Raw genomic sequence first — 25154 nt, forward strand, 5'->3', positions numbered from 1 at the left:
TCCTGCTTCATCTCTCCGCTGTCTGATGGCGGGGCTCCATCTCTCCACCGCTAACACGCTAAGACTCCTTTTTGTCGCTTCTCAATGGGGTGAAATTGATTTAGACGCGCATTCGCTTTAAAACAAAAGCGCGATTCTATCCTCTCGGCCCGGTTTGCGGTAAACGCGAGTGGAAAGGGTCGGTTCCGTAACCACATATCTCTCCTGTTGTATTTTAAAATGGCTCCGGTTCAAATCGGTTCCGACGGGCAGCTGGTCCCTGCCGGGGGTCCAACTTCAGCCCCGCAGCCTCCTCCAGGAGCCCCGGCCACTCAAGGAGTCCGACTGAGTCTCTTGATCGAGTTTCTGCTGCAGAGAACCTACCATGAGATCACTCTGCTGGCTGAGCTGTAAGTCCATCTGACCTGATGTGGTTATTTTGAATGGAGTTAGATTTAGTTTGGTACAACTCTAGCTGTCAAGCACCAGCTTTGGGCTATATGTTTCCTCAATATTGTTATGTTGTACAGAACATGTCTGACTACTGTCTGATATTCATAGGTCTTGTTTTTTTTTAAGTTGACTGTGGACTATATAATATGAGAGTGTAAGTGCAATCTCTCTCTGACCCATATGATTTTGACTATTTGGCATGTTTTCTAAAGTAGTTTCAAAAGTGGCATTTTGTATTTTTATGGACTACCATGTCAGGATCAACTGTTGGGCAGGTTAAATGGGATGGGGCTCCATGGGTGAAACTCTACTTTTAGCAGTCTAGATTAAATCTTATGTGGTGTGACATATTGCTCTTCTTCCTGCAGATGTCCCTAAAGTTTATTAAACTACTAAAACCAATGAACAGAATATGTGCAAAGATATATCCTAATTTTTCTTGTTCTGAGCCAAAGGATTTTTACATTGTGTCTTCAAGTCGTCTTTTCTGATTCTAGATTTAACATGTATAATTCCTTGTGCTGGCATTTCACATTTTTAACCATATCCTTATGATTTTTCTAGACTCCCACGGAAAACAGACCTGGAAAGGTAAGAAACTGCCATAGTGGCAAAACATCTTTGATTCATTTGAAGTAGGATTATAATGTTTGTTACATAATTCTTGCATATGAATGTTACTGACTTGACCCATTTCTGATAGGAAAATTGAAATTGTTCAGTTTGCTAGTCGGACACGACAGCTCTTTGTACGTCTACTTGCTCTTGTGAAATGGGCAAGTAATGCAGGGAAAGTGGAGAAATGTGCGGTATGTAATCTGTTTCCCATCTCCAATCTTGAAATCGTCATCAGGAGCTACGAGTTATTTTAATTCCTGTTGCAAGAGAGTACTAATTCTTAGCTATGTTTGCAGATGATCTCCTCATTTCTGGATCAACAAGCATACTTATTTGTTGACACTGCTGACAGACTGGCATCACTGGCCAGGGATGCATTGGTACACGCCCGTTTGCCTAGCTTTGCCATTCCTTTCGCCATTGATGTACTGACCACAGGCTCTTACCCACGCCTGCCCACATGTATCCGGGTGAGTAGTTAAACCTTGAAGACCCTGTGATTTAGTTGACGAGTGCAATTTTCTTTCCTGTGTTGACTTATTTCATGATGAAACCGTTTGGGCGGGACATATCGAAGGGCTTGTCCCAGGTATGGGCGATACCACTTATTTTCTTCTGATACGATACAAGCTCTATCTTTTTTTTTTTTATTATTCCAATATCACAGATACCTGTATTAAATAGATTTATTTTGTGTGCAAATTCTTGGTATAAAATTGGTAATTTTAAATATTATTTTTAAAATCCATATTTTGTACATTTATAGGCCTAAAATAGAAAATTATTAGAGTTTTGTTTAACCTTACGAAAATTAACTATGGTTTTACTACAGGAACCACTGATCTTCATACTGTATCTATGTTATAGATCAGTGACTATAAACATAGATTAAAGTCAGCATGAATTTGCACCCCATCTATTTTATAAATTTATGTTATTGATCTTATTGTGAATGGTTCATCCATGCATATGTTTTATTATTAGTTATTTATTGTATTTTTTTAAATCAATTTCATAACTTAATTTTCTGGTGAAATGACAGACTTCTCTCTGGTGACATATGCAGGACTTCTCAAATCATTTAGCCCGCTTAAACCCTGCCCCTTTCTTATAAATACCACAACCGTGCGTAGAGTTGAACGAAGCATCGGTTTTATGCTGGTGAAGATGACAAGTTGTATTTTCATCTGTTTTCCTTCAAAACTATCGTTCATTGACCCAAACCTCCTTGGTTACGAATTTGCAGTTAAGTTCGAGACATTTCAGGCCTAAATTGCTGAGATGATCACTAATGAAGACAATGCTTTGGATGCCTCTGGAGTTTATTTATATTTTTGAATGCAGTTATCTTGTAGTGGCGTAGTGGGCTAAAGCACATGACTGGTAATCAGAAGGTTGTTGGTCCACAGCCACCACCATTAACTCCAGGTTGCTCCGGGAGGATTGTTCTTGTAATAAGTGCACTGTAAGTCACTTTGGATAAAAGCGTCTGCCAAATTTATAAATGTAAAATATAATGTTACTCTATGGATACTACAGAATTATTGGAGTCAAACCATTGTTAATTGTATCCAAACCATGGATACCATATAACTAGAGTAAAACCATGGATAATTTTCCTAAGGATATCATTTATTAACAACCATTACAGAACATTATCAATGTTTTAACTTTTCATTTTAAAACAAACCCATTATAATAAATGGCACTTTTAGATTTGCACTTATTTTGTGTTTACTCCATATTCTGTTTGATTTCTGTCATTAGCCAAGCACTGCTTCCTCTGTTTGAACAAGTGGCTCAAGCACTCTCCGTGACTGCTTGTCTTTCTGCAGTTCTCACTTTAAAATAAGCAGAAGAACAAATAGTTCCTATCCTGCATAATCTTTTGCTAATATATACTTTTTCACTTTGAAAATGATATGCATTAATTTTTTATGGTTACTAAATAATATAACTTGTAACACTTTTCAAAAATTTTCCATTCTTTAACATTATCGTGAAAAAACAATTAATAAAATATTGTTTACAGCATTAATCTTTGATCATGTTTGTTAATAAAAATGCAAATATACATTGGTAGTTCATTGTGCATTAACTAATGTTAACAAACAACTTGATTTAAAGAATGTATTACTGTATGTTGAAATTAATCTTAACTAAGAGTAATAAATGCCATAGAAGTATTGTTCATTGTTAGTTCATGTTAACAATTTGAAATTTTACCAAAAAACATTCAAATTTATATTTTAATGTGAGAATCGATATTCTCGAAACAATATCAATTCTGGAAGTATCAATACTTAAAGGTTGAATCCGCCCATCCAGACTTGCCCCCACCCCCCATGATCCATGATTTGCTCCTCGATTGCAGGTGATATTAGGGGGAAGGACATTCTCATTTTACAAGAATTTGATTGGACAAAAATCTGTGTAGCAGAAGACGAGGCATCAATATTATTGGTAAATTTTCCTGGAAGAACAATACTGTCAATGTCAATGTCTTTTTCAGGACAAAATTATTCCCCCGGATCCTATAACCAAAGCAGAGAAGCAGACCACGCTAAATCAGTTGAATCAGATCTTGCGGCACCGACTAGTCACCACTGACTTGCCCCCACAGCTGGCCAACTTAACTGTGGGTAAGTTCCAGGTCCACACATCTACTGGAAAATACTTATTCTGTCCTGGAATATGTTTCTGAACATTTATTATGACCATAAATAATCGTACTTGTTTTTAAACTTGTGACCTCTTTCCATGACAAGCCAATGGGCGAGTGAAGTTTCGAGTTGAAGGGGAATTTGAAGCCACAATGACAGTAATGGGAGACGATCCTGATATTCCCTGGAGGTTACTTAAACTTGAGATTCTAGTAGAAGACAAGGAGACTGGAGGTAATACTTCCACAGTGTGTAGTATATGTAGGCCATGTACATGTGCTCTTGTGTAATCTTTATTTATTTTTATTTTCAGATGGAAGGGCATTGGTTCACAGCATGCAAGTAAACTATATCCATGAGCTGGTACAGTCCCGCCTGTTTGGAGATGACAAGCCTCTTCAAGACATGTACAATTGCCTTCGTATCCTTTCAGCACATATCGTTTTCTGGGTTTTTGTGGATCAATTGAATGATTAATCTATTAACAGTCAGTCAATATTGGGGATCAAACCAAAAACCACTTTTTTACCAGCCCAGATCTTTTGCTGTACACTTTCCAATGAAGTGTCTGCACGGATGCACCTACTAATTATATTTACTATTATACAAAAATTTGGAAAATAGGAATAATAGTCAAAACTATAAATAAACATAACTGAATCAAAACGATTCTACATTTTAGGTTTTGGGGTAGATTGAAAGATATTTATATGAAGACACTAAACAAACATTTTAAGGGATAATTCACCCAAAAATTTAAATTCTCTGATCATTTACACACCCCCATGCCATCCCAACCAAACAAAGGTGTTTTGAAGAATAGTTCAGCTCTGTAGGTCCTCACAATGCAAGTGAATGGTGGCCAGAACTTTGAGGGTCCAAAAATAGCATAAAGGCAGCATAAAGGTAATCCATATCTTTAGAAGTGATATGATAGGTGTGGTTGAGAAACAGATACATTTTTAAGTCCATTTTTACTTAAATCTCCACTTTCACATTCTTCTACGTTTTTGGTGATTCACATCCTTCATGCAAATCGTAACCTACTGGGTAGTGAGGAGAATTTACAGTAAAAATAAATTCACACACCTAACATATCACTTCTAAAGATATAGATTAAACCACTGCAGTCACATGGATTACTTTTATACTGCCTTTATGTGCTTTTTCTTTTCTGCCCACCATTCACTTGCATTGTATGAACCTGAGAGCTGAGATATAATTCTAAAAATCTTTGTTTGGGTGGAATGAGGTTGTGTAAATGATTAATTTTTATTAATTTATTCATAAGCCTTTAGATCATATGGAACATGCATTAAGTAAAGAGTGTCCAAACTTTAACTGGTAGTGTTATATTATAACGCAACCTTTTCTTAGCTGATTGTAATGCAAAACGCTCCTGAAAATTCACAGTTACTGAATTAATGAGCTGGTTTACACCCTAATGTTTCATGTAAGTTGCATATTATTTCCTTAACAAATGCTTTCAGATTCCTTTTGTTTATCACTGCAGCTTGAGGTGTTGCACTCACAGACTCTGATGTTAATAAGAGAGCGGTGGGGTGATCTAGTGCAGGTGGAGCGCTACATCCCTGCCAAATGCCTCACGTTGTCTGTCTGGAAGTAGGTTTCAAAATTCACTCACTCCTGTAGCGGATGATTTTTGTCATTTTTGTTTTTGCATTTCATGTTTTTTTACTTTTAGTCAACAGGTCCTGGGTAGAAAGACTGGCACGGCTTCTGTGAACAAGGTCACCATCAAAATTGATGAAACCGATGGTTCCAAGCCATTACAGATATCCCATGAGCCTCCACTGCCTGCCTGTGATTCCAGATTAATGGAAAGAGCCATGAAAGTGAGTATGGCCTTGAAGATGATTGTCAGTAGAGGTAATAAAACAAGAAAGAGCTCAACATGTCTGAATGCTTGTTCTTTTTGCAGATTGATCATCTCTCAGTGGAAAAGCTTTTGATTGATAGTGTACATGCCCGCTCAAATCAGAAGCTGCAGGAACTCAAAGCCATCCTGAAAAGTAGCAACCCCAGTGATAACTGTGAGTCTTACCTTTACACCACAGAGAGATTCACCCTGCCAGTGCTGGTTGTGGAGTTTATTATGATGAAATGTTTTGCAGGGATTAACTAGTCTGATTTGAGATCATTAAAGTATGAGATCATAATTGCAAATATGTATATTTATACTGTATATCACAGCCTTGAGTGCCTTATTGATTTTTTTTTTTTCAGCCTTCATAGAGACGGCCCTTCCCACACTGGTCATACCAATACTGGAGCCCTGCGGCCGATCTGAGTGTCTCCACATATTTGTTGATTTGCACTCTGGGATGTTTCAGCCAATGCTCTATGGAGTCGGTTAGTCACAGATCCATTCAAGTGGATGAGGCACACATCAGTTCATCTGAGCAAATTATATCATCGACTTAATCAGACTTAACCTGCCTTGCTTGACTCTTTTCAGATCAGTCCATGTTGGATGACATTGAGAAGAACATCAACGATGACATGAAGCGTGTCATCACATGGTTACAGCAGCTAAAGTATGCTTTTGGTTTTTCTGCTCTTGTTGTGTTTACATTGTGACAGTAATAGTGGCTGATGGAAGTCTATTTTGTTTTCAATAGGTTCTGGCTGGGAGAGCAGAGATGTCGACAGTCTGTGAAACATCTCCCCACACTGTGCACAGACACACTCCATCTGTCCAATTCAACCTCTCACCCTGTGGGCAACCTTACCAAACATCGCCTCTTTATCAAACTCACCCGCCTTCCACAATACTATATTGTAAATACATCAATGTTTCATTCATCAAGGAATTTTAATTTAGTAACAAATGGAATAATAACATTGTTTTTTCCCCTTCCAATTTACTGCTGATAACCACATCAAATAAACGAGAATTTTCTAAACGATTGTCCATGTTAATTCACTGCATCCATTGATCTTAACATGTTTTGAACCCGGAAAACATTCAAATTATGTAACTAAAGTGCGACTGCATACAATGCTTACATAGTAAGTGTAAACAGTGCGCGCAGAGGATGGTATGGCCTAAAATGTTTAAAGATTGTTCCTCAACATCTTATCATCTTTCCTCAGGTGGTGGAGATGTTTGATGTGGCCAGCAATCCCACAGAGCTGCAGTATAAGTATTACTTCCTGTCTGTGAGTCAGCTGGACGGAGAGGACGGGCTGCCATCTGCTCAACTGTTGCAGCAGTTTAAGCCCAACCTGGAGGAGCTGGTGCAGGACATTTCTTTTGGTCGAATGACCCGGCTTGGGGCCAAGAGGAAGGTATACTGATCTAAATATGCTGAACAAAATATTATTGTATACTCTTATGTTGTATGGATCTGCAGTAGAGCACTTTGTCTTTATTGGGGAAAAACGGTCAGTTAATGCATAATGTTATAACTTGGGCTATCGATTTAACATGTTCATTTTGTGAAATTAATTATATTAAAAAAATGGTGCATTTAAAAAATGTATGCAATTAATCATGCCCCTGACCTGTATGTAAATTCCGTAATAAGGAATGTTCCTACTATCAAAGCAGTTCAAGCTTGATTATCCACATTAATGCAGTAAGGGGCGTTTGGACAGGCAACGTGCCTCATCAAAACCAGCAGGCAGCTCAGCCATCCAAAGACACTCTTTTGCTCTCAAAGACAACTGGATGGTGTGGGAATATTTAGACTTTTAAAGGCTATTTTTGTATTGTCTAAATGCTTCACTTGACTGTTGCAACTATATGTCTGTATCTGAAAACATAGGCAGCTAACTTGCTACCTTATCAGTTAATGGCTTAACTGACAGAATTTTTGAATAAATGAAACTCTTTAAGGAATATTCAGAGTTCGATACAAGCTAAGCTCAATAGACAGCATTTGGTGTATAATATGGGTTACCACGCACATTTATTTTGACTTGCCCCTCCTTTTCTTTAAAACAAAACAAAAATCTGGGTCCCAGTGAGGCACTTGCGTACAATGGAACTGAAATGGGGCCGATCCATAAATGTTAACTCGCTATTACAAAAGTACAGTTAAATTCGGAAGTTTACATACACCTTGGCCAAAAACATTTAAACTCAAAAATGTCACAATTCCTGACATTTAATCATAGAAAACATTCCCGGTTTTAGGTCAGTTAGGATCACTACTTTATTTTAAGAATGTGAAATGTAGGGGGCCTGGGTATCTCAGCGCGTATTGATGCTGACTAACACACCTGGAGTCACGAGTTACAATTCAGGTCGTGCTGAGTGACTCCAGCCAGGTCTCCTAAGCAACCAAATTTGTCCTGGTTGCTAGGGAGGGTAGAGTCACGTTGGGTAACCTCCTTTTGTTCGCTATAATGTGTGTTTCTCGCTCTCAGTGGGGCGCGTGGTGAGTTGTGTGTGGATGCCATAGAGAAATGTGTTCAACAAGCCACGTGATAAGATGCGTGGATTTCCGGCCTCAGTCGTGGAGGCAACTGAGATTCGTTCTCCGCCACCCATGGTGTTTATACTTGCATAGTATTTTTTTGTTCAGATGGATGTGGTACTTTCAGGCATTTGGAAATCACTCCCAAAAATGAGCCAGACTTGTGGAGGTACACAGTTGTTGAGGTCTTGGCTGATTTATTTAGATTTTCCCATGATGTCTAGCAAAGAGGCTCTGAGTTTGAAAGTAGGCCTTAAAATATATTTACAGGTACACCTCCAATTCAGTACACCACCTATCAGAAGCTAATTGTTTAAAGGCTTGACATAATTTTCTGGAATTTTCCAAGCTGCTTAAAGGCCCAGTTAACTTGGTGTATGTAAACTTCTGACCCACTGGAGTTGTGATTATAGTAAATTAAAAGTGAAACAATCTGTCTGTAAACAATTGTTGGAAAAATTACTTGCCATGTACAAAGTAGATGTCCTAAACGACTTGCCAAAACTATAGTTTTCTAATTTTAAGTCTGTGGAGTGGTTAAAATCTTTGTTTTAATGACTTCAACCTAAGTGTATGCAAACTTCTGACTTCAAGTGTATAGTTACGACATATGTATGTTAACATGATTTTAGTATGATAAAATCACTTACTAACATTTTTTGTGTAAAGTTATAGCAAATTTTATAACTTCGTTGCCATGTCAACGAACACTAAAAACAATTATGATTTAAACAACTTCTCAGCTCAAATAATACATGCAATTTAACAGAAGAATTCATGTAAGGGCTTTTATAAAATTAAAAGCTTCACATTTTCATTGTAAGAGCCTCACTGCAACCTCAATTTTTGCTTTTTTAAAAGAAAAGGAGGGACAGTGATTTATTTTTTTGTGGTAATCAACATTATGCCACAACTTAGAACTTAACTTGTATTGAACCTTGAAAGTTCCTGGACTCAGAACAGTTTAAATAGCACCTTATTTTCATTCTGCCTCTGAAAACAAACTCCAAGGCAGCATGTTCCCATATGCAGACACGCCTATATTTTTAAGATGTAATGTGTTTGAATAGTGTAAAGTATAATATTGATTATATTTGTATATTTTCATTATTATTTTATAAATTACCTTTTATTTGCGGGCCTTTCGCAGGAAATATTAATTGCAATTTATCAGCACATGTAATAAATCTGTTTAACCATTTTAATCTATTGAATGCCCTAGTTATAAAGCAGTAAAAGTGGTGGCTAGTTCTTTTTATTGAATCTGTAAAATGGGTGTCTTTTGTTATGTTTTCTGTTGTATGTAATAGAAAGCTTGTTTTGGTCACTCCACAGTTGTCAGCAGAGCAAAATGCCATTGAACAGAAAAAACCCAAGCGGTCAGGAGAGATGTGTGCCTTCAATAAGGAATTGGCCCACCTGGTGGCCATGTGTGACACCAATATGCCCCTCATTGGACTACGCTGTGAGGTACTGGATCGGAATGGTTCAGGATAAACTTGAATATTTTTAGCAGCAGTGCTTTAAAGGGGATGAATTTAGATACAAAACATCACAGAGGGGGTTTTAGCATGCTGATAGTGTGTTGATTTTTATAATACGTAGTTTTGTACATCCTTTTGTACATAAAAAGGCAAAAGCATGGAAAATTATTTTTTTGGCTTTCTTTCCTAAAGATTATTTAAAAAAATGTTTTGCTTACTAAACATTCTTTGTCCCTGCTTTTTTCTCTTGCATAGTTGTCCAATATGGAGATTCCTCATCAGGGGGTTCAGGTTGAGGGAGATGGCTGTAGCCACGCCATACGCATTCTGAAGTAAGTTATAACTCTGTATACTATCGGTTCAGCATCTCTGATAAAGCTGATAAACCAGACTAGCTCGTATGAATTTGAATAGCAGTTTGTTTATTTTTGGTATGGTCAAATAAAGTAATTAATTCTCTTGTCTTTTAGAGTTCCACCTTGTAAGAGAGTGAGTGAGGAAACGAGAAAAGCTCTAGAGAGAACCCTGCTGGACTGCACTTTCAGACTGCAGGGCCGCAATAATCGCACCTGGGTGGCAGAGTTGGTTTTTGACAGTTGCCCTCTTAACAGCACATCTAGTAAAGAGCAAGGTAAAAACTGTAAATTGTATCCAAACAGCTTGCAAAACAATGCAGTTATGGTTATGTCATAATAAATTGTCTCTTTTTATAATAATAATCAATGTGTATGTTGATCCAGCTCCCATGCGGCATGTCTACTTGACGTTTGAGAATCCCCTGTCAGAGCCAGTGGGTGGTAGAAAGGTGGTGGAGATGTTCTTAAATGATTGGAACAGCATCAGTCAGCTTTATGAATGTGTTCTGGAGTTCTCACGCTCCTTACCTGGTATGTACAACTGTTACACCTTGTCCAAGCGCAATGGGACAAGCAGTAAATTGCATCTCTTATGTGTTTATCCAAACTTTTGTCATAACCACCTGTGACTGTCAACAAAGATGTGACAAGGCTTTTTGTTTTCTTTTCTGTCACATTATTAGCTATTTTTGTCACTTCGCACTAGGACTGAAACGATTAGGCAAATTTATCAACAACGTCGGCAATCATTTTCCGTTGTCGAATAGTCGTTTGATCTCATTTAACGTAACATGAGATCACATTAAACTCTATTTATGATGCATGAGAGCAGCACTGCAGGAAGAATTACACAGCTCACAGTCCAGATGGATTTCAAACTTTTCAAACAGCTTCAGGTGATGTAGATCATAAAGTATGAAGGAATTATAATGCAAAAATTCAAAATAATAAATGCAGAAGCATTCTTGTTGAGGAATATATGGAGCTGGAGCTGCCCCTCCGCAAAAGCAAAACTTGCATGTTGAGTGTCTTTTAAAGGAAACACCATGGTGTTACATTTTAAATACAGTTATATTTAATGTGTTATAGCTTTATAACATATATATATATAGTTCAAATAATACAGAAGCAGATCATGTAAATAACTACACACTCCAAAACTGCCATTTTTCTGTGAGGTCAGCACCTCTTCTCTGAGCTGCGCGAATGTCCCTTTCTAAGGGAGAGAGATTTAAATCTGATGCTTACTGTCACAGGGATGCTCGTCCCTCGAGCGTGCACTTGCTGCATTTAGATTATAAAGTGATAGCTCGTGACTTATTGAATCATAATGTGTCACTGTGCATTTCTTATTGTGAAGAAAATTGGCAATACACAGCTTTATTAATAAGAGTTTTTGTTTTTTTGTGAGTTAAAGATGGATTAAAGTGAACAGAAAGGTGAGAGAGGTAGTCTTTGCCCCATTATACACTGCTACAAAATATGATTTTGATTTGTTTTTGTTTTGGCTTGTTTTCCAATATAAATATTTAAAACTTCTTTTTAAACTTTAGCAGCTATACTGCATAAGAAAAAATTGTTGTCTGAGAATGTTGAATATAATATTGAAAATACAAATATTTAAAAATATCTAAAAATCCTTTTAAAAAGATGCATTCACCTGAGAAGCAGAATATAAGATATTCAGATTTGCTTTTAGAGAATAGATCTTGTCTTCACTGCACTCGCAGAAGTATAACCAATTGGAAAAAAATACACTTGTATACAAAATACACTTATGTTTTAGATGCATTTCTAAATATCTTATATGTTGCTTCTCAATTAAATGTATCTTGTTTTAAGAATTTTAAATGGAAAACAAGACAAACACTTGATAACAATATAATTTTTGCAGTGAATTTGTTTACTGAATTAAACTTAATAAAAAGTTTTTTTTCCCTTTTTAATTCAGTGTATTTTTAGATGAGAAGATGATTTTGTCCTCTATTGTTAGTAAGCATGTTGAATACAACCTTTTAAGTCAGGCACAAGCTGAGTAGTCTTAAGAGCTAATGATTAATCATCACAATAGTAGAATAATCGTTCTATCAACCGTTAGATTAATCGATTATCAAAATAATTGTTAGTTGCAGCACTACTTTGCACTGGGTACACATACTATACCACAATTAAATATCATTGGCCCAATTTCATATACATTCCAGCTTTATATGAAACGCCAAATATGTTGAATTTAGTCTTTTCTGACTTTGTTGCATTTGACTTTCAGTGAGTTCAGAAGATTTACTAGGCACTTGGCACATTGCTTATAGTTATTATGTGTTGTTACATATTGTGGATTGACATTTGAAGTGTTACATTCATTAATGCTGTTATTTACTAGAAAATACATGACTTGGGAATGTTTTGAAATAAAGCAGCATGCACAGAACTAAACTGTCATTAATCATTATTAATCTACAATCTCCAGAAATGCCCTCTTATTTGAGCCTTTTCTCAGAGATACGGCTGTATAATTACCGGAAGTTGGTTCTGTGTTATGGCAACTCCAAAGGCAGCTCGGTAAAAACCTTTTCATTTTAATGTTATCTTATTAATAATAATAATAATAATAATAATAATAATGATAGTTTTATAAAAGATCTTTTTCTTTTAAGGTTTAGTCCAAAGCAGACTTGTTTCTTCACTACAATATCCTGTTTGTTTTAGGTGACAATACGATGGAACTCGGTGACCCAGCGTTACCTTCTGGCCCTGGGGACTGTGGGGCCCAATTCAGGCTGTAGCAACTGCCACAACATCATTCTCCACCAACTTCAAGAGATGTTCAACAAGACACTCAATGTAGTGCAACTTCTACAGGTATCCACAGCCTTTCTGCTCACTAAATGACTGGAAAACTTAATTGACATTTAATAATTTAATCAGTGAATTTTTTTCACAATCACTTTTTTGATCCATGACTGGCATTGTTAGGCCTGTTGCGATTACGAAACAATCGTCTAAATGCGATTATATGAGATAACTGCGATTTAAGTGCACTTAAAATTCAAATCACATTTTAATGCCTAAATAAGGGAATTTTAAGCAAATATATAAATGCCATTAATGGTGTTTTTGTGTCATTCATTTTAACTCCGAACCGAACTGCAAATGTCAACTAAAGCAGCTCCTGTCCAGAATATTCGTGCACCATCAGCAGAGGCTCACGCCAAACTCCCGAGAAAATATTAATGAACAAATGTAAACTTTGACAGTGAACGAAAGCCCTCCGGCTTCACCTTAAACAATCGTGCAATGGAAAATGTTCCTAGTCATAGAGGGTTCAGTGACGCATGCTTGCTATATTTCTGTGGATTGATAAAATGATGAAACAAATCTCAATGGTTTTGCCTTATGAGAAATAAGGGCTTGTGGGTTTAATCAAAGAGCATTAAAATATGTGTGAAAGTTTAATTATTTTAAAGTATTTTATTTTTATGAAAGAAATATAATCGAAAATATGAGTTCCAAAAACAGCAGTTTAAATGTAAACTTGACCAAGACTATAGTGGGCCAAAGAGAGACATTTTAAGTGCTTAGAAATATTTTTATATTTAAAACATTGTCATTCATATTTTTTTTTAAGCCTTAGAAGGAAATCATATATCCCAATTTTATAATTTGATTTATATATTTTAAGTTATATATGTCAAAATTACTTAAGGTGAAGGAAACCCATATGCACCTTAAGAAGAACATTTATCGTGAAAGCCGTTAAAAAGTGAATTCATCTTCATAGTCCTAAAAAGTTTGACAATTAGTTTGTCAGCCAAATGTCATAATTGTGACAGCACTATGCACATCTGGGATGGCATGAGAATGAGTAAATTAGAGAATTGGGGGATCCAAAATTTTGAGGGAACGTTTCCTTTAACAGTTCCTTAATTTCATTCTAACCGGTTACCAATTCAAAAGGAACGCTGAACCGGAATGGAAATGTACCTTTCTGCTTAAAATTAAATTTATAATAATTGTGCATTATGGTCTGCACTTATATAGCACCTTTTTAACCTTAGCGGTATTCAAAGCGCTTTACACTGCATCTCATTCACACACATATTCACACACACCAATGACTGCTACCATGCAAGGTGCTAGACTGCCATTGGGAGCAACTTGGGGTTCAGTGTTTTGGCCAAGGGCACTTCGGCATGTGGAGTCAATCACGCCAATCCTGTGATTAGTAACCGACCCGCTCTACTACCTGAGCCACAGCCACCCTTATCAACTGGCCTAGGCTCTTAGCAAGTGTTGGACTGACATACTTCCACTTGTGTTAATTGTTCAAGCAAGCACTGACATCAACTGATAACCACAAAACAGGCAGTTATCAGATGATGAATGGATCTAGAGAATTTATATTGGTATCACTATACATTAGTAGATATATGTAGTTTTGAATGTTTGACACAATTTCTCTTTTCTCAGGTGCTCTCAGACACTCAGGCTCCTCTCAATGCCATCAACAAGCTGCCCACAGTACCAATGCTTGGGCTCACCCAAAGGACCAACACAGCTTACCAGTGTTTCTCCATCCTGCCCCAGTCACCCACACACATCCGCCTGGCCTTTCGCAACATGTATTGCATTGACATCTACTGCCGAAGCAGAGGTGTGGTAGCCATCCGTGACGGGGCATACAGTCTCTTTGACAACACCAAGATAGTTGAAGGTTTCTACCCTGCCCCTGGACTGAAGGTGGGTAGAGAATTTCAGGTGACACTCTAGTAAAGGTACACAGTCAGCCTGAAGGCTGAAACCCAAATTGTATGTATGAAAAACAGACTCAAACCAAGACAGAAACCTGACAGAAAAATATTATTGGACTAGCAATATACATTGCTTAGACTTTTCTGTGCTTTTCCACAGACATTCTTGAACATGTTTGTGGACAGTAATCAGGACGCCCGCAGGCGCTCAGTCAATGAGGATGACAACCCTCCCTCCCCGATAAGCATGGATGACATATTCATGCCTCACACACAGACGCAGCCTCCAGGCAGAGGGGTATACCCTCCCCTCACATCACCCCCTAACCCGTACCACGTGCCTCCCTCGCCGTCCATGATGGCAACATTGTCTCCAGGTATGCATGTGCGTCTGTAGTGTAAAACACTGTCCTTTGCTCTGTCCGTGCTGGTCATGCCACTATGGAGGCAGAGAATTGACAGCAAGCAAGCAGTCTCTCTTTGGTTTCGACCCATTGCAAAAGCAGCCCACCAGCTTTCCCTACTTGTGGATATGCATGCTTTTATCGGTCTGTCTTTCTGTGTGTGTGTTGATATCGTCACCAAGCACAGAATGCAGAGATGAATGCACTGATCTAAAGAGGAGAAGCATGTCAACAGTCATACATGTTTCAACCCATCTTTTCCCGGCCCTGCAGCTCCTGACCCGCTTTAGCTTCAGAGTGTGTGAAAGTGAGCATGCAAGAACAGAGAGAGATGCTCTTTCAAGGCCACTGATTGGTTAATTGTGTGCAGGGAATATCCACGCAGCAAATTCCCCTAGTGGAGCTCTGCGGGCCCCTTCTCCTTTTGGGCCCACCCCTTCTCCCTCCTCTCTGGGCATTTCTATGGGGCAGACCACCAACTTTGCCAGCCCGCATGGTAAGTGCATGGGAGGCCTCGATCCAGGGCTTTGTTGATTGGCTTTCTTTCTTACCTCTGCGGACCAGGGCTTTCAGACATTGATGGGCAGGGTCAAGGCTGGTGAAAGACATCTTACAGTTGTAATGATCTCAAATGGGCACTTCCTTGATAGTTCTGCACTTGTTTATAATCTCTTCCTCCTCTTTGTTTTAATGACTGGTGAGACTGGGATGACAAAGCAATCTGAATCATGTGCATGATTATATTCTTGATTTTGACATGCATGTAAAACTTGGTTCTGCTATTCAGCCTGATTGATTTGCTTAACAGAGTGATTTAAAAAAATACATATAATTTCCCACATTAATCATCTGTATACCTTCATGTAATTTATTGTTTAATAAATTATTTGATTGATCTGTCATTTCCTAAAAATGACACGTTTAACTTGTATTTGTGTTAGGATTTCACAGATACCAAATTTGTCTTGGGTTAGATACAAGCCATGGTACCTCGACATTGATAGTAAATTGGTTCTTAGGCAACAAATAAATAGCCTCAGATTTTTGATGAAGTTACACAGAAAATGGCATGATTAAAAGAACTGCTATTCTGGATATTCAGTTTGAAATTTTTTGGGATTCAATGATTTATGTTTTAATTATAGATTATCATCAAAACAGTGTTTAATCAAATTAAAATATAATAGTCAATTGCTATTATTACATATTTTCTTTTATTATTTTTGGTCAAATAAAATGCTGCACAACAGAACTTCCCAGTATTAATGAAAACATAAAAAAATGAATATGATTACCTGTGGCACAAGTCTGCTATGGCTGAATCACAGCATGCTAATATTCACTTTCCTTTGTGGTATTGCTTACATATAAAATAATAATACAACCATTTAAAATGTAATTATTGGTAGTAGTATTATTGCTTCTACTTTGAACATTAAATTTTTTTATGCAGTAGTAATGTCTTGAGTTTCATGCATCCAGTTGCTAGAGCTTTAATTTGCTTTTAATGGCAGACCATTGAGTTCTTCCTGTTTTTGACGATTGTTTTAATAAGCTCCCCTTTCCAAATAAAATGCTAAAATACTCGAGAGCTGAAATCTCTGTGCAGCAACAGGAGTTTATGTGAGTTTATGTGAGTATAAGGGCTCATACACTAAAACACACATTATGAGGGGTGTGTGTGTGTGTGTGTAGTAGATGTCAGTAGTTAGGGCACTGGTCAGTGAGTCGGCCATTTCTAGGTCTGTCTCAATCGCAAAAACGTTCTAGTTTACTGAAACGTTTGCTCGCTAACAATTCCCAGAATGCACAGTAAAAACCAAGGAGCTTTGTTTCTCACTATGTTCCCTAACTGAAAATTTCGTCAGGTCTTCTGAAATCTCTATATACAATGTCAAAGCCTTATTTCTTCTTTAAAAGAGAATAATCTTTCATCCATAATGTTCATGAAAGGAACCATATTTTAAATATTAGCATCGTTAAGATTCAAAATATACTCTCTATATACACGCACCTAAAGGATTATTAGGAACACAATACTAATACTGTGTTTGACCCCCTTTCGCCTTCAGAACTGCCTTAATTCTATGTGGCATTGATTCAACAAGGTACTGAAAGCATTCTTTAGATATGTTGGCCCATATTGATAGGATAGCATCTTGCAGTTGATGGAGATTTGTGGGATGCACATCCAGGGCACGAAGCTCCCGTTCCACCACATCCCAAAGATGCTCTATTGGGTTGAGATCTGGTGACTGTGGGGGCCATTTTAGTACAGTGAACTCATTGTCATGTTCAAGAAACCAATTTGAAATGATTCAAGCTTTGTGACATGGTGCATTATCCTGCTGGAAGTAGCTATCAGAGGATGGGTACATGGTGGCCATAAAGGGATGGACATGGTCAGAAACAATGCTCAGGTAGGCCGTGGCATTTAAACGATGCCCAATTGGCACTAAGGGGCCTAAAGTGTGCCAAGAAAACATCCCCCACACCAGTACACCACCACCACCAGCCTGCACAGTGGTAACAAGGCATGATGGATCCATGTTCTCATTCTGTTTATGCCAAATTCTGACTCTACCATCTGAATGTCTCAACAGAAATCGAGACTCATCAGACCAGGCAACATTTTTCCAGTCTTCAACTGTCCAATTTTGGTGAGCTCTTGCAAATTGTAGCCTCTTTTTCCTATTTGTAGTGGAGATGAGTGGTACCCGGTGGGGTCTTCTGCTGTTGTAGCCCATCCGCCTCAAAGTTGTGCGTGTTGTGGCTTCACAAATGCTTTGCTGCATACCTCGGTTGTAACGAGTGGTTATTTCAGGCAAAGTTGCTCTTCTATCAGCTTGAATCAGTCGGCCCATTCTCCTCTGACCTCTAGCATCAACAAGGCATTTTCGCCCACAGGACTGCCGCATACTGGATGTTTTTCCCTTTTCACACCATTCTTTGTAAACCCTAGAAATGGTTGTGCGTGAAAATCCCAGTAACTGAGCAGATTGTGAAATACTCAGACCGGCCCGTCTGGCACCAACAACCATGCCACGCTCAAAATTGCTTAAATCACCACCTTTCCCATTCTGACATTCAGTTTGGAGTTCAGGAGATTGTCTTGACCAGGACCACACCCCTAAATGCATTGAAGCAACTGCCATGTGATTGGTTGATTAGATAATTGCATTAATGAGAAATTGAACAGGTGTTCCTAATAATCCTTTAGGTGAGTGTATTTATTTCTTTATCTTTCTTAACAATGTAAAAATAATTTTTTATCTACTACAAAAATGCATGACAGTGTCATTTATACTGAGGATGTTGTTGAATTAATACCCTAACCTAAACCTCACTATCTACTGATTCAGGATAGGTAAGCTATAGCAAGATAGCAAGCTGATTGAGACATGAGCGCACAGAGGCACCTCATCCTTCTGAAGTACGCAGTGCATGCAGACTGTATATTATTTAATTTAATATTACCACGCAACCCTAATTTGTATGTATATAAAATAGGACTGGGTAGCGCCAACTACCTCACAAAATGGTGCATTTCGAAGTACATGTCACAATTCAATATCCCCATGCATTATGATATTATAATTGGGTCGGGAATAAATCTGAAGAAAGATCAAGCATGGCTGAGATGGAGAGTGAATCGAAGTTCAGTGCAGCACCTCATAATCGACTCTAAGTACAAGGTACATGGTCAAAAGTGCTGGTTTCAGAGTTTACGCTTTAGCCGACCTGCTTATGCTCTGAAGTCTGAACTATACTTAACAGCAAAATATCCTAACACGTTTAACTTCATCAAGAGACTGGAACTTTCAGTTTCACAGACCACAGAAGATTTTCACAAGAAGCAAATTTAAAGCATGATTGTGAACAGCTGTACATCAGTAAAGTGGTGTTCATTTAGCATTATCCACCCTTTTGTCGTGTCGGTCCCGTCAGATTTTTTTCCTTCTGTGGATCACAAAATAAAATGTTTAAAATGCTGATGTGCATGCTTTTTGGGCAAACTTTCCTCAAGGTGCCCAATGGTGTTGGCTCATGGCTTGTGCCTTGTAGATGAGCGCACAAACCCATTCTATAGCCAATGTTTCTAGAGCAGTATTCAAGATGGTGAATTGTGGTCTAAATGTCTTTAATCTGTATTGCAGGGACTCTTGACCCCAGTTCACCATACACAATGGTGTCCGCCAGCCCGAGGGTTGCCACCTGGCCAGGCTCCCCACAGGTGTCTGGACCCTCCCCTGGGGCACGGATCCCTGGCATGTCACCAGGCAACCCTTCTTTGCACTCACCTATTCCAGATGCATCCCACTCCCCTCGAGCAGGAACAAGTAAGCCTAAAGACAGATCTAGAACATGTTCAAAACTTATGCAGCTATATGAATTATGATATTACATTAGAGAAATAATAATGTAATCTTTAGTATTAATAGTTTTTTATATTAGTAAATACTTTAAAAAAATGTATGTGTCAGCAGATTTATGTATCATGAAAATAGTCAAAATACAAAAAAGTCTTAATCTTTTTATGTAACTTTTTATATTTTGAGGGTGAAATATGTTTTTGTGAGATTCACTCAAATTACACCATAGCGTCATGCTTGATTTGATGTAAATAAGGACAGAATACAATGTTTTGAAAAATTCCTTTAAGCAATATGTGGTAGCTGGGTTCGTTCAATCAATCATTTTGTGTGTGTGTTTGTGTGTGTGTGTAGGTTCCCAGGCTATGCCAACAAATATGCCCCCTCCCCGTAAACTGCCCCAGCGGTCCTGGGCTGCCTCCATTCCTACCATCCTCACCCACAGTAAACTGCATGTGCTATTGCTGCCTTCACCCATGCCATGCCCAGTGCCAGGGCTGGCAGGCAGCTACTTGTGCTCACCTCTGGAGCGCTTCCTGGGTTCAGTCATCATGAGGCGACACCTACAGAGAATCATTCAGTTAGAACCCAATGTTAGTCACATGATATTTCCACATAATAATCCTCATTTAATGTTTGTCTCAGAGTAAAATTATTCTGCTTGTGTATTTTAACCAACCGCCTTTTGTCCACAGCTCACTATTGTGAACTCCAATGAACCAGGCGTCATCATGTTTAAGACCGAAGTGCTGAAGTGTAGGGTGGCTCTGAACCCCAAATCCTTCCAGACTCTACAGTTAAAAGTCACACCAGAAAACACTGGACCCTGGTCACAGGAGGAGCTGCAGGTCCTAGAGAAGTTCTTTGAGACCAGGGTAGGACATGAACACTTTGCATTAGAACTTTGTTCTAGTCTTTAACATTTCATAACTTCCAAGAATGGTTTGTTGAGTTTTCTCTGTCATGTTTACCACAGGTTGCAGGACCACCCTTTAAATACAACACACTAAATGCCTTTACTAAATTGTTGGGGGCTCCCACCAACATACTCAGAGACTGTGTTCGCATTATGAAATTGGAGTTGGTAAGCACATTCATTTTTGTTTTGTTTTGTAATTTTTATGTGTGTTGCGTGCATACATTTGGGAAAATTAATCAATCAATCCACAAAATTTTCCCTCTAGTTCCCAGACCAGGTGGGCCAGCCGAATTGGAATGTGCAGTTCTGTTTGACCATCCCCCCTAGCGCTCCACCCATTGCCCCACCAGGAACCATTGCTGTCGTGCTCAAGACCAAGATGCTCTTTTTTGTAAGGGATTCAGTCATTAATGTCAATGATTGAAAAATTTGCACAATAAAAAAAATTAGTAGAGATGTGGTGGAATTTTAGCAACCTCTAAATTTTTTTCCATACAAAAGCAAATTACAAAAAGCTGTATTTTAAGTTGACATGAAAACAAAATTAATCCTATCCACTTTTGTAAGGCATGTTCTTGGTCTGTGCATCATTACGCATTCTTCCAATTAAAATCTTTGCTTCTTATGAAAATTTAATTTAACTTGCTCGGCCTCAAACTATTTTATATTTTGGCTTTTGTCTTAAATCTTATTTTCTACCACTTCTCAAACCACTTAGCTTCATCTGCAATCTAATACATCCAATCAGTTACATTTGTTCTTATTAAATGTCCTGTTTTACTTGGAAATAAATCAGATTACAGAAGTAAAATTATTTTTTAAATTACTCTAATACTCTGCCCATTGAATAGCCTGCAAATTGTGTTTGGTCTTAAGGAATTGTTCACCCCAAAAATTTTAATCTCTTCTCATTTACTCACCCTTATGCCATCCCAGATGTGTATGACTTAATTTCTTTTGCCAAACACAAATTAAGATTCTTTGAAGAATATTTCAGCTCTGTAGGTCCATGCAATGCAAGTGAATGGGTACCAAAATTTTGAAACTCCAAAGGGAAATAAAGGCAGCACAAAAGTAAATCGTTAGTCCAGTTGTTAAATATATGTCTTCAAAAGCAATATAATAGGTGTGTGTGTGTGTGGAACAGATCAATATGTATGTCCTTTTTTAATATCAATTTACACTTTCTGGTCAAGGATGAGATTATACATTAAACATTTATACTTAACATTTACATTTAACAATTATACTTAAACATTTATCTGTTTCTCACCCACACCTATCATTAAGCTATAGATTTAACCACTGGAGTCTTATGGATTACGTTTATGCTGCCTTTATGTGCTTTTTGGAGCTTTAAAGTTCTGGCCACTATTCACTTGCATTGTATGCACCTATAGAGCTGAAATATTCCTCTATAAATCTCAGTTTGTGTTCAGCAATAGAGAAAGTCATACACATCTGGGATGGCATGAGGGTGAGTAAATAATGAGAGAATTTTTATTTTTGAGTTAACTTTTTCTTTAAACCTGGACTGGTACTGCTGTGTTTTAAGTTTCTGTGGATTCCTTATTTGTAATAACTTGGAGAGATGCTCTTCTACAGCTCCAGCTGACCCAGAGGATTCCGGTACCCCAAGAACCCATCAGCATCATAGTGCCTATTGTGTATGACATGGCCACTGGACTGACCCAACAGGCCGATATCCCACGCCAGCACAGCTCTTCAGGAGCCGCCGCCCTGATGGTCGGCTCCATCCTCCGGAGGTTCAGTGAACACCATCCACCACGACCAGGTTAACACATTAATCATGTTCAATCATTATTAATAATGTAAATTCAATCAGATATTTCCTGAATCTTCAAGTAGCATTGTTTAAAGCAGGGCTGTCAAACATACGGATGGTTGGCAGAAAAAATAAGTATGCCAATGAAAACAATCACGTTGATTTAGCTTATAACTTGGGTAAGAGGTATTCATACCATTGTTTTTTTTAGCAACAGCAGAACAGATAAACATTTACATTTGTGGTGTTGCATGTATGTTATAGCTTGGATCATCAGTGGAATTTCTTTTAATTATACGGATCATTCAGAGTCACGCGTATCAGTGAACGCCACACATGTCTGAGGTTGACAAGTTCCATGGCCACACCTTCCCACAGAGAAGTTTCTCACAGAAATAATGGCAACATGGACAGGTCCAATGATAAATATTAGATGTATTAACTGTTGCATTGTTTCCCATCCCATTGAACCGTTATTAATTTTAAGCAGGTTTCAGTTTCTTGGGAATTATGTTCAGTTTTAGTTAGGTTTATTAAGGCCAAAGTTCTCTATTTCATGTAAATATTATTGCTTGATTCCCTTCAACTAATTGTGTGTATTTGTGATGTAACCTCTGGTTAATGTATGTAATGATGTAACCTTTTGTTCAAAGAAAAATTAGCACCCACCAATCCGCCTAGTGGTGGGTTAATTCTGTGGCGGGCGACTTATAAGTCTTGGCTTGACATGTGACAAGAAATGCTGTCAGACACAAAGATGAGCATTTGAAGAAACACTTGATTATAATTTGAAGAACAGACGCAAGAATAAAGCCATTGATGCGTGTTTGATTTGCTGTGTATTCAGAGGCACTCTGCCACCCATAGCGTAGCGCTTCACATGGTACACGCGCGTGCAGAGTGCTCACTCTTTCTGCTGTTTCAGGCATCTGAATGTAGTTTGCAACTGCTAGAACAGTGTCGTCCATGAGAATGCTGCAAATGATCTCAGACCATCTCAATAGGTGCTCTAAGTTTAGCAAGCTTGATTTATATGGAGCAGTTCACATTTACATGCATTGTGAAGGTAACATTGCTTAATTCCAAAACTTTGTGGCTGAGTACATAACCATACAAAGTAAATGACATACAGTGACCATTAATGAATTGTCACGTGTGTCATCATAATTCACTACAGCTTCAGAAGTGATGTATGACATACAGTGACCATTAATGAATTGTCACGTGTGTCATCATAATTCACTACAGCTTCAGAAGTGATGTTTTATATACCTTTATGAATAACCAAAGCAGCTGGTAAAAAATAATCAAAGTGCCTGGAGAAATTGGGCATTCAAAGTCACTGTGGCTGGTGGGCAAAGAAGTTTATTTTGTATCATTTTACCCCAATGTTAGCTATGTTTTATTTATTTTTCCTGCTCCAATTTTCCTTTGCTCCATTGCTGAACTACCAGTGTCACCTAAAAAAAAAAATTATATTTTACCCAAGTTATGAGATTAAAGTCTGAATTGAATGTAGTGACATAATAAATAAAGCGTGCACCGTAAAATAACACCAGAACTGTGCACCTTTCTATTGCGTTATGTTAGCTGGCTGTACTCAACAACAAACACTGTGACTGGATAAATCCGATTCATGATTAAATGACATTCATGAGGTGGTACTTTTAAAACTGCGATTCATGAGTTCTCGTTTTGAATCAGTTTGACCAAACCATCAGTGAATTTAGTCACTGAATTAGGTGTGTGAGTGTGTGTGATAGAGTGAGCGATCAAATAAACAAACTTCGGCCCCCAAGCAATGTCGCTTTGTCCAATCCGGCACGCAACCCAAAATGAGTTTGACACCCTTGGTTTAAAGGGATTGTTCACCCAAAAACGAACACTGATGTTTACTTCATGTTATTCTTAATGACTGACTTCTGTGGGACACAAATGGAGATGTTCGTCAGAATGAAAGCCCCTGTCACCCTTTACTTTCATTCTCTGGAAAAAAGATGCAATGAAAGTGAATAGGGACTGAGACTAACATATACTGCCTGTCTTGCAGACTGGTTGGGAACATCTTGAGGGTGAGTAAATGATGATCGAAATAACATTTTTGGGTGAACAATCTCCTTAATATCCATTTTTAAATGGCAATTAGTATACTAGGACTCTTAGTTGTTTAGCCTGTCATCCTTTGCTTTTCACATTCTGATGTACAGTCCAATCTAAGGTGTCATCCTTTCTTTTAGGGGAGTGCACAATATTTGCAGCGGTTCATGAACTCATGACTAATCTCACTCTGAATCCTGGTGGACGACCGTAACAGTTCTCTTATCAGGAAACTGCCCCCATCCTGATCAGTGAATGAATTCAGCCCTAATTCCTCAATGTCCAGGGACTTTCAGGTTTTGCGCTATAGCCAATAAACTCTTCTTTGGGTGTATTATATTGTTATAAAATGGAGCCGAAAATATGATGGAACTTTTTTTATTGTATTGTTATGAAGCATGTAAATGAACAAATGAAGCAAAAGCAGGACTTGGGCATAGTTCTGCTAACAGATTTATTTTTGTCAGATGCACTTCTTAAGGAAAGGATTGTGATAGAAAAAAATGTTTAACTACAGCTGTATTTTTTTATTTTAGGTTGCAGAAAACTTAATTCTTGTCCTTTTTGTAATACAAGATATTAATACTGTGTTGGTACTGGGTTTATTCTTTATAAGCTCACTATTTACTTGGGGGGGGCGGAGGGGGGGTGCATTACTTTGTCTTTGAATACCTGTCACTTTGAATATGAGTGACAAAATTTCTAATAAGCTGTGCTTTATTGTAATTGCATTTGAATCATGGAAGAGATATACGTTTATTCTTGTCTGTTTATTACTATTTAATAAACATAAGAAATGCTCTCTGCTTTCAATAATAAACCCTCA

General features: G+C 37.9%; 1 protein-coding gene across 2 annotated transcripts; it reads left to right on the forward strand.

Annotated features, from left to right (window-relative positions):
- Positions 1-25154, forward strand: med14 (mediator complex subunit 14). Of its 2 annotated transcripts, XM_052143058.1 has the most exons (30): positions 1-389; positions 997-1023; positions 1136-1241; positions 1347-1520; positions 3563-3692; positions 3819-3947; positions 4027-4134; positions 5204-5336; positions 5419-5569; positions 5656-5767; positions 5961-6086; positions 6193-6271; positions 6356-6515; positions 6831-7025; positions 9494-9628; positions 9898-9974; positions 10113-10273; positions 10383-10529; positions 12469-12560; positions 12708-12860; positions 14469-14738; positions 14910-15126; positions 15524-15649; positions 19311-19493; positions 19881-20119; positions 20222-20401; positions 20503-20610; positions 20711-20836; positions 22051-22240; positions 24469-25154. In XM_052143058.1, the coding sequence occupies exons 1-30, from the start codon at positions 220-222 to the stop codon at positions 24540-24542; spliced, it is 4278 nt and encodes a 1425-aa protein (XP_051999018.1). In that variant the 5' UTR covers positions 1-219; the 3' UTR covers positions 24543-25154. The 2 variants fall into 2 exon arrangements, with proteins under 2 accessions (XP_051999018.1, XP_051999019.1); XM_052143059.1 differs by lacking the exon at positions 15524-15649.

Source organism: Xyrauchen texanus, chromosome 14 (genome assembly GCF_025860055.1).
Source record: "Xyrauchen texanus isolate HMW12.3.18 chromosome 14, RBS_HiC_50CHRs, whole genome shotgun sequence".
NCBI classification, from domain to species: domain Eukaryota; kingdom Metazoa; phylum Chordata; class Actinopteri; order Cypriniformes; family Catostomidae; genus Xyrauchen; species Xyrauchen texanus.

Coding starts and splice junctions, on each gene's coding strand:
- med14 (XM_052143058.1), top strand. CDS start 220: ATGGCTCCGGTTCAAATCGGTTCCGACGGGCAGCTGGTCCCTGCCGGG. Junction 6,272..6,355: donor ACATGGTTACAGCAGCTAAA/GTATGCTTTTGG, acceptor TGTTTTCAATAG/GTTCTGGCTGGGAGAGCAGA. Junction 7,026..9,493: donor GGCTTGGGGCCAAGAGGAAG/GTATACTGATCT, acceptor GTCACTCCACAG/TTGTCAGCAGAGCAAAATGC.